The 11,101-nt window shown below is 39.7% G+C and overlaps 1 protein-coding gene across 1 annotated transcript; it reads left to right on the forward strand.

The window, feature by feature from the left end:
* Window positions 1-451: 451 nt before the first annotated feature.
* On the forward strand, window positions 452-1,898 carry LOC126788956 (polyubiquitin). Its single transcript, XM_050514990.1, has one exon. The coding sequence runs from the start codon at window positions 478-480 to the stop codon at window positions 1,621-1,623; it is 1,146 nt and encodes a 381-aa protein (XP_050370947.1). The 5' UTR covers window positions 452-477; the 3' UTR covers window positions 1,624-1,898.
* Window positions 1,899-11,101: the final 9,203 nt, after the last annotated feature.

Genomic DNA, 11,101 nt, shown 5'->3' on the forward strand with positions numbered 1-11,101 from the left:
AATAATCTCAAGCTTTTTCATATAGGAGCAAATATTATGTGTATTTGTAAAATCCTAAGTAAGCGTCACAAATTAAGCGTAGTAACGTTGAAGGTGCTTTTACCAGCATCTCCGTGAAGGATGGTCTCATATTCCATTGCCTTGTGTAGCGGCGTTGCTGTCTTTACCATTTGGGACTGGCCATGAGACATACATACATTCATACTCTTTTGTTGTTCACACCCTTAATACCGATTATGTATGTTAATTTTTTCTATTTAATTGTTGATGGATATGTATTCAAGTCCTCACATAGATGATATGTACTGGTCTACTTTGTTTTGCTTCTTGTAGAAAGAACTTTGTTTTTTTTTATTAGTAACTCTGTGCCGTCGTGAATTGTGTATGATTCTGTTTATCCTTCTCAAGTTGAACTGCTTGGAGTGATATTTTGGTTGAATTGATTAAGGTGACTGATATAATTGCTTTTGTCAACAGATGCAGATCTTTGTGAAAACCCTCACAGGCAAGACTATCACCCTCGAGGTGGAAAGCTCTGATACAATTGACAATGTCAAGGCAAAAATCCAAGATAAGGAGGGCATTCCCCCAGATCAGCAGAGGCTGATCTTTGCTGGCAAGCAGCTTGAGGACGGCCGAACACTTGCTGATTACAACATTCAAAAAGAGTCCACTCTCCACCTGGTGCTTCGACTCCGCGGTGGCATGCAAATCTTTGTCAAGACTCTGACAGGGAAGACCATCACCTTGGAGGTTGAGAGCTCTGATACAATTGATAATGTCAAGGCAAAGATCCAGGACAAGGAAGGAATTCCCCCAGATCAGCAGAGGCTCATCTTTGCTGGAAAACAGCTAGAGGATGGCCGCACCCTTGCAGATTACAATATTCAAAAGGAGTCTACTCTTCACCTGGTGCTTCGTCTTCGTGGTGGAATGCAAATCTTTGTGAAGACCCTTACCGGGAAGACAATCACCTTGGAGGTGGAAAGCTCTGATACAATTGATAATGTCAAGGCAAAGATCCAGGACAAAGAAGGTATTCCCCCAGATCAACAGAGGCTCATCTTTGCTGGTAAACAGTTGGAGGATGGAAGAACTCTTGCAGACTACAACATTCAAAAGGAATCGACATTGCATTTGGTTCTCCGTCTGCGTGGTGGAATGCAAATTTTTGTGAAGACTTTGACAGGGAAAACAATTACTTTGGAGGTTGAAAGCTCAGACACAATTGATAATGTCAAAGCGAAGATTCAGGACAAAGAAGGAATTCCCCCAGACCAGCAGAGGCTCATCTTTGCAGGAAAGCAGCTTGAGGACGGTAGGACACTAGCTGATTACAACATTCAAAAGGAGTCAACTCTGCATTTGGTGCTCCGGCTGCGTGGTGGGATGCAGATCTTTGTTAAGACCCTCACTGGAAAGACCATAACCTTGGAGGTGGAGAGTTCTGATACAATTGATAATGTGAAGGCAAAGATCCAGGACAAGGAGGGCATTCCTCCAGACCAGCAGAGGCTTATTTTTGCTGGTAAGCAGCTTGAAGATGGTCGGACTCTAGCGGATTACAACATTCAGAAGGAGTCAACCCTTCACCTTGTCCTTCGCCTCCGTGGTGGTTTCTGAATTTCTGAGTGATCGTGGTGTGCCATCCTGTATGAGCAGTGTGCAGTGTGTTGCTTTAATTCCAGTTTCATTTGGTTATGTGCTTTTTATTCGAACTCTTTAGTTTGTTTGGTCATGTGCCATAATAATCGTACTCTTGAATATTGCCATGGGATGGCTCATCTTATGACTATATTCTATGTTAGTTGTTTTATAAAATAAAAAGGCAAAGACATTTTGTCCATATGTTTTCTCTTTGCATTTGTATAATTTCTATGGGTTTGCATTGCTGTCTGTATTTCGTTTTGTTTGATTCTCATGATTTTAAGAGTGGAGTTATAATATTTAGCCTCCCTGTGTATATTTTTGAGCTGTGTGGCTTCTCTGTGTTTTCGAGCAAGTCTCTGGCCATCTACTCATGCGTCTGTGTTCTGTCGAGGTTCTTTTCTGTTGGTTTTTTGTGGCATAATTAGCAGGAGAATTTTTCAACACGTTTGCATGTGTTCTCCTCAATTAAAACACGCTGGTTTATCAGATTTGTCTTCAGAGGTGTAGTTGTTCTTGCAGCTCGTCGTTATTGTTCTTGTCCCAGGATGCTTGCAGGTTGCTTTGTTTCCATGAGTAAAAATTCACAAAAGAAAATGTGGCTTGACCTAGTTGATTATAATATCACATTACGATTGATATTTTCTTTCGCAATGTATCCTTAAATCTGTGTTGGAGTGGCTTCCTTTTCGAATTGGGATTCGGGGGAAAGCTAATGTTTCTGGTAAAACATTCGATATGCAGGCTTTCTCAATGGATGATCTTAAAAGAGGCCGGCTGGCCAAGGTTTATGAAGCATGTATGCAACGAACCTCACAACCAATTAGCCACAGCATATTTCAACCTCAACATTTGAATTTTGAAGTATGTACAGCAGAATCTCGTTAAATTAATATCTGATTAATTAATAACCTCATTAAAAGTATACGTTCTGATTTCGTTAAAAGTATACGTTCTGATTTCGTTAAAAGTATACGTTCTGATTTCGTTAAAAGTATACGTTCTGATTCATTAATAACCTCGTTAAAAGTATAATTTTTGCCGGTCCTAATTCCGGACTAACGTATTAAATTAATAATTCGTTAAATTTGTAAAATAATAGAAATTTGAAAACATATATAAACCCCATCGAATATATAAATTAATAATTACATAATTTATATAATAAATTTAATATTTTTGAGGTAATCATTGAAGAATTATGTTGATCAATTATTATCAAATAAAAGTAATATAATACCGAACAATATAATATTTTAAATAATGGTATCCGTGATAAGTCAAACAATGTGGTGCATGAACGAAGTAAATTTTTTTTCTTCAAAAAAGTGAGAAAATATTTACTATACATTCATAAATTAATAAGTTATTAATTAATCGATAAATTAATAAATTATTAATTTTTATTGATATATTAATATCTTACTGGACTAATAAATTTTGTCAGTCATATACCTATTAATTTATAGAGGTTAGAATGCATGCATTATTCACTTCCATGTATATGCAATCAATATCTGTATATACACAAATTGCAACATATGGTAATCAAGCTAGCACATTTACACGCATTAATTGTCACAATTATACACGGAAACATTCTGCCTATATATATAGCCTTCTTTTGCCAATATAATCACATATCATACACTATATCAAATCAAATCCCCTCTTCACCATAGTCATAAGAAAATGTCTGGATCAATGTTCTTCTTCATTGTTGGGCTCATACTGTGTGTACCAATGACCACAAGATCAGACTCATCAGAGTCTATTGATTTGTCTCCGGAGATATCTCCAGCTCCGGGAACAGATATATGGGTGCTTGAACCTTTCAAGAAGTATTTTGTGAGAATAGTAAACATACTTCCATCTCATACTCTTCATGTTCGTTGCCGGTCTAAAGACAACACCATTGTTCGTGATGTTCGTTCTGGTTTGTATTTTGAATTCGGATTTAGGGTAAACTTTAGTGGTAGCACGCTATTCTCTTGCGACTTGACGTATTTGACCCACCGTGCTAGTTTTGTTGCATTTGAAACCGAAGTGAAGTTTATTCCACATTGCAGCGGGGTTCATTGCATATGGCAAGCGATGGAAGATGGAATATACTTATTGGATTCCGACCATATTGCTCGGAGGAGATTAGGGTGGGACGCCAAAGCCATTTGAAGGTTGAATTTGGATTTTCGAGATTCTAGCTCCTCAGATTTAATATTTCATATTAATAGATGAAACGAAAATAAATGTATTTCCTTTCGTAGTGCCAAAATAAAGATGATGAATGTTTAGTTTTGCTGGATCAACTCTCTTCTTGTTGATTAAGTTTTGCAAACGTTTATTTTTTGAGAGTTCAATGATAGAACCAAAAGCTATTCATTTTGTGTAGGTTAGAGGTTTGCGACCTTGAGAAATGTCTTGATATTGGATTTAATATGATCAGTTCTCCATCGTTCTAAGTGATCCATCAACACTTTTCATATATTTGATGTTGTGTAGTTCTCCCTCCTTTCACTTATATTTAAGAGAAGCTTAGCGAATCGTGACAATGAATTTTGCTTGGATTTTCATGGAGTATAAGCAAAGGTCTTGTTTTATGTTTTTGGAATGTTTTTATGCTCTGCGGCGGAGCAAAATGGGCTGCCAACAACGTTGTTAACCGAAGGGCGAAGGGCGAGGCAATTCCCGTTTCACTTTGTATATACGGTTCGAATCGTAATCGGAGATTCTAACTACATTATTTTATGACCACTAAATGATTCATTTAAAAAAAAGTAGATTTGTTGTTTAGATGTCGCGTTTAGTGTAGAGTACTATAAACAAATCAAAGATAATGTTTTGTTTGTTTCAGGATGAAATAATTGTGTATTATTGAATGATATGAGGGCCTATATATAGGCATTACAAACCCACAATCCCGTAGGATTCGGAATCCTAATCTATTATGGAGATGTTAATCTATCTCCTAACAGGAAACCTATTAGGCTAAGCCACACACAAGGATGGAATAGTAATTCTCTCGGAACACTCCCCCTTGTGTCGCATGCCTAGGTTGCATGGTGCACACATCGTTGCCTCAGTAAAAACATTGTCAAGCAAAATAAAAACCTCTTGGGTAAAAACAAAATCTTGGTCGAAGGGAAAAAGAGCACAACGCACCGTCTACATTTGATAGCATCATGTGAGGTAGACTCCCCCTGAAGTCTATGAAACAACTCCCCCTGATTAGTGCCATAATCATAGAGTACAAAGAACAACGTATACAACGTTCATTACATGCTTCTCAAACGTAGTTTTGGGCTAATGATTAATCATTAATCTAGCCACACATCCTTATATCATACATGTTATACTTAGCCAAACTTAGATCTTAGGAAACAAGATTGCATAACAACTCATAACAAGAGTTTGTAATGAAAATCAGATTCTCGGATAGAATGACATTCATTCACTTAAACAGCCATAACTTCTTCGTAAAAATAGGTATCAGTGAACCGTAAAATGTTCTTGAAAGTAGACACTCGTGGCTTTCCAATGACATAAAGTTGACAACCTAATCCGATCGGAGCAGTTCACAATGCTCTGTCGAATTTGACTGACTTGCAAATTTCCGGACAGAACTGTCCTACTTTGCTAAAACGGCCATAACTCACTCAATATAATAGCTATAAATAAGTGGTTGGTATCCTGGAAAGTAGACACATAGACCTTTCCAACGGTACCAATTTCACCATATTTCATCGAGCGAGCTGTCTTGTAAGTCTCGTTGAAGTTGACCTACGAAACTGGACAGATTCTGATTTGTCATATTAATTGTGTCTTTCGCAAAAAGAATGGGGAAATGGACCAATGAATGACTGATTTTGGTCCGAAGCGAAACCGTACGTATCCTTTACGCTACCAGTGTCAACTGCTACACCAAGGCGTACGTTGATGTTGCTGAAGCTGCTGGCGGCGTTGGTGTGGATAGGATTTGTGTTGGTTCACTAAGTGTAGAACTAAACCCATGTCAATGGAGCAATGCAAGTCCAACGACAATGCATAGACGCATAGTTAATTACATCATAATGAAAGCAATAGTGTCCCAACAATACTTACATATATGAATCTATAGCTCATTGAATCTCTTCATCATCTTTACTTAGACGGAATAGAGAATCAAGAATTAGCTTTCATATGAACACATATGGGTATGAGTTCTTGCAATCGATTGTACTACGTTCTCTCGAACGTCACAATCTGATTACATAAGCTCTTCGTGGTCTGGAGGCATTTAAAGTCCATCGGGCACTCTCATATCTACGTCAATATCCCTTTACATATATTCTATGACCACTATCATATGCTGCAAATCAGTTTTCATGGACACTACTACTGATCAAGTAGCGGAAAACAATTATGTCCATAACGAGAGAATATAACTCATCGTAGTCAATACTAGGATAATGAGACAATCTTTGCGCCATAAGTTCTGCAAATATTGCATGACTTCATCTTTCTCATTACATTTACGAACAACGACCAACATAACAAGTCTAGTTCAGCATGTATTGATTCTTTCCACTTCGGTCAAGTTGCTCATCGTTGATGCTTTACAACGGAATAAGAACATAAGCGAATACATCATCAATCATGGGAGGTCAATCTATTAAACATGCGTGCGCACTGTATACAATCAATTTGTGAGAATTCTATTCTTCTCTAACATCAACAAAAGGAGTCTGTAGCGTCCCACAGAAACTTAGTTGATACACATGTTTAGAGAATATCTCTTGATGATGGGCGAAATACTTGTGCTTATGCACATCGCTTCTTTCTAGTTTTGATTCCAGAGAATAATGGTCTCCCCCTCATCTAGGTAGGAGCCAAGACCGAAGCTATGACCCTTACTAGTCCATCTTTGTGTTTGCCGCCCTTGTTTTGTGGTGCAATACCACGGGCGCCGACAACACCACAGCGTACGATGGTGCCATCGCCGGCTTCCTTCCCACTGGCAGGGATGGTGCCAACGGTGCTAGGACCAGGTCATATGAAATTCTCTCATATTCTGAGAGTTCCAACCTTACCGGCACATCACATCATTTATGTGCGATCTCGTCACTTTCGCAATATCGGTAAAGTCATTGAGCATCGAATCTTTGACTTTCTGGAGGTCGATAATGCGTTGCACATTTGCTCAATTTGAGTAGTGCGAGATCTTAATGAGACATAGTACCACACCACGTCAATTCCTGGCGTTAAAATCGGAATGGGAGCATTCCATATCTCCCCCTAACGACGGGAAGTATGTCTCATCAAAGTGACCGTCTACTAAAATCGCAGGATAGAGATCAACGGTTGTAGATTGGAAATAGCGGACAAGTGTTGGTGATTCAGAAATCATAACCAACCAAAATACTTAATCGTTTCAAGTAGACCCATTGAGATAACTACAATAGAGGCACATGAACAACTTTAACCAAATAAGCGTTTAGTGAAAAGAACGTTGGGATCGTATCAAGTAACCATATGGTACGCACTAAACGCTTGGCAAGTTGTGGGTCTAAAACGAATAAGTGTCGCTACATGCAACATCATTACATATCTCCATGTAAAAATCGGCAGGTTAGTACCCATAACCAAGTCCGAGCTCTGCTAGATCGTACAGTGAATGAACATAAGGAATACTATGTTCAACGACGATCCCAGTAGACATGCAAAACAAAATCATCAAAGTCGTGGAGGTGAACTCTCCAATGATATCCAATCGAAAAAATTTTAGAGGGTGGGAAAGGTGGTGAGCCATTAGTATGATGATCATAGCTAAAAACTTATCAAATGCAGCATTCCTTGTGGAAAGCAAAGCGACGTGTGACCAACGCGTCGATGCTCTTAACCTATTTCATAAAAATACCGAAAAATGTCCGCATTCGGTTGGATAAGGTTCACTAATGTCACCTTAAATACTTTACAATAATGGAATGTTCTCGGTTGGAGCCTTAGCAAATAAAGACTTCCTTGAAATCTAACAAAAGAACAAGCTTTGCAAAATGAGCGATGGGCATCAGAGATTGCCATGGAGGCATTAGAAAACACGGGAGGCATCACAAGCTCCTGTGAAGGATGGTATGCCGCCACCGATGGCCTAAATGCCATGGAGCCGCTGAGAGGGGCAGGCTCAGCCTCATCGTGCATGGCACGGATAGGCACGGCCTCACCGTGTGGAGCACGGGTGAGCTGGTCCTCCAATCGCTTCGAGGACATGAAAAATAATTGATCATGTAAATTGCAAAGAACTCGAATCATCATATTTCGTTCAAAATGACAAAAAAATGATCATGTCAAAACCGAGAAGACAACAAAACTGAACCCATGATTCAAAGAATCTTAAGTTACATAAAACTACTGCTGTAGGCAAGCAAAGCTATGTCTACAGGCTAACAAAGCTACTGTCTAAGCTTGAAAAAGCTACTGTCAATGAAATCTGACAGATTTATTCCTCTCCATTCTTAACACAAATATCAAGATGAAAATGTATCATTGGCATATATGGCCTTTTAAAACTTAGCAAGACACGAAGATATAAAACACAATCTCCGCACAAGAACCGTAAAATAACTACATGTGTCGTAGGACAGTGTGGGTGGCTACGCAATTAGCAAGACACTCGATTTCACGGCGGGACATTCTCAAAATGAAGATTAAGAGAGTCAACAACGCGGTGAACTTCTCTAGACAATACGCCGTAGGATATTGTAAGAGGGGGGGGATTGAAACAAATGTGCAATCCCATCGAGTGTATCACATGGCAATAGAACTACATTCTTCAACTTAAGAGTTAGAAAAACATGGTATTGGAGCAGTTGAATACCAAACAATTTGGGTGGTAAAAACCATCCAATTGGTGCGGGTGGTCACCAATAATAATAAAATCATTTGAGCTATGAAACGACTTGAAGAAAACCGGAAAATAACCGGAAAACCATGTCAAAATAACTCAAAACCGGGTGAAATTTGGACTAGGAAAACGTGGCAGCAAAGACTGCTGGAAATATGACGAGAAATGACGAATAAATCGTCTGAAAAACTTGCCGGAAAACGGCGGGACCGATCGCTGGAAAACCGGCCGGCGGCGGCCGGAGCTGGCCGGTATGGAGGACGGAACTTTAGGTCCGATAGGGGACGCCGGCAGGAACCGGAGGGCGGTTCTGGAAACGCCGGAAAGTGGCCGGAAGGCGGCGAATACGCCGGCAAAATGTCGGAAATCGTTCCGGAAACGCCGGAACAGTAACCGGGGAAAACGACGTCAATTTTGACGTTCCGAGGTCCGTTTTCCAAATTTTAATGTCCAAATTCACAATGTAGTACTATTGGGGTCCCATGTAACCCAAAAACGGCCAATTTAAAAACCACGTGAGTTGCAAACGTTGACCATGTATGCTAAGCCAAGGCAAATAAAATTCTCACGAGTCCATCTTGTAAACAAGAAATTTTATTGAATATGTTAATATTTAATACAACACAACCAAACTTCTAATTCCAATAGACGACTTAAGCTAAAGTCGAGCAAGAAACATGGCAATGCCAACGTCATACTTGAAAAATAGTAAGCAGAAAACATAGTCAAAATAGATTGACTAATCAAAAGTCTGTAGCAACAAAATCTTGCATATCGGATCGGGCGGAGCCTTAGCCTGAGGCTCAAAATGTTTGCTTACATGAGAATGAAAGAATGTTACTTTTCCATCTCCAAAATTCCCTCAAGAAATAGATACAGGTGCCAAAAATGGCATGCGTTTCTTGGATGTGGAGTATGCATCAAGGTCAACTCTGATAATATAACGTCATAGACGTTCATTAAATCACTTGAAGTATGTCTCATAGAATTCGTTATTTTTTAGATCTTTTGTCAGCAAATAGTGATGGTTCAGAGTAATGAATTTCAACTCAAATAAATGAGTAAGTAGACCTTGAGATTATCGTTTATAGACATGAGTTTAAGAAAATTCAAACATTCAAATAACAGTCGTGATGGCGACGCATCCATAGGAAACGAGGGTTGTATAAGTTTTGAATAATCAAAACTATTCAAGTATGTAACAGGAATTAGAAGGGTTGTGATGTATATGATCACAAAATATTCGATGCATATCGGCGATTCTCATGATCGCACCCAAAACAGCGGTGCACTCAGGCGACCACATGAAATCTATTTCTTCCCTTTAAATAATAACGTGACTCCCCCAGGACTGTCACACGAAAAACGTCGACCAAGAGGGGAATCATATCCCTCTTTGGTCTCATCAGCGTTATAAGAAGGCCGGAAAAGAGACATGAAGAAGGCTAATAGCGCCCGATAATATATATATATATATATATATATATATGTTCAAAAGCAGCAACTTTAAGAAAAACATACTTGTTGGTCTGCCAAATAGACTGCATATAATTAAATTGATCTGCAAATCGATTGTCATGCATGAAGTTGCTTGATGAATTCATTTTCGATCTTCGTCCGATGGCATAAAAATCTTGGGAGGATACGATCGAAATCGTATGTAGATGACAAAAGTATCATCCATCTCGGCATGAATGTCATCACCATAGTACGACGAGCAATGATTTTACCTATACGAGCACGTGAAATATCGTTATAAATAAAAACGTGCCAATGAACATTTAAATAATGAAATAGGAAAAAGGAAAAGAAAATATAGTATGAAGCCCAAAGGGCTATTGTGCTCAACAGGCCATAGGCCCAAAAAGGGTAGAGAAGACGGGAGTAGCTTCTCTTGAGTGAAGAGTTTGCTTGTGCAGTTCGCATTTCTTGCGTAGATATGCGGGAGGAGCAATTTTGAATCCTTTGATGCAGGGTCTTGCAGGGCAAAAAGATGTTTTTGCGGAGCGAATGCGGAAGAGACCCTGCGGGGCTACGGGGCTGCGTGCAGGGGCAGCAGGGGCTACACGGCAGGATCTGCGTGCGGGGCTGGCTGCGTGCAGGGCTGTTGCGGGACTGCGATGCGGGGGCTGCAAGGGTGCGTGCAGGGGCAGCGTGCGGGGGTAGCAGCGGGGGGGGGGGGGGGGGGCTGCAGCGACGACGTGCAGGGGCTACGCCGACGGGAAGATGCCGGAGGCCGAAGACGACGCCGGCCGGTGGAGAAGGGAAAAAATTCTAGGGCTCTAAAAATTCAGGGTTTTAGGGAAAAGTGCGTGATAATGTGTTTCAGGATGAAATAATTGTGTATTATTGAATGATATGTGAGCCTATATATAGGCATTACAAAACCACAATCCCGTAGGATTCGAAATCCTAATCTATTACGGAGATGTTAATCTATCTGCTAACAGGAAACCTATCAGGCTAAGACACACAAAAGGTAGAATAGTAATTCTCCCGAAACATTGTTTATATTTTTGTGACCGTTTAAAATCAAATATTTTAAATAACACCTACTAATGAACTTTTATCGTCTTT

This window comes from Argentina anserina, chromosome 3, assembly GCF_933775445.1.
Source record: "Argentina anserina chromosome 3, drPotAnse1.1, whole genome shotgun sequence".
Classification (NCBI taxonomy): domain Eukaryota; kingdom Viridiplantae; phylum Streptophyta; class Magnoliopsida; order Rosales; family Rosaceae; genus Argentina; species Argentina anserina.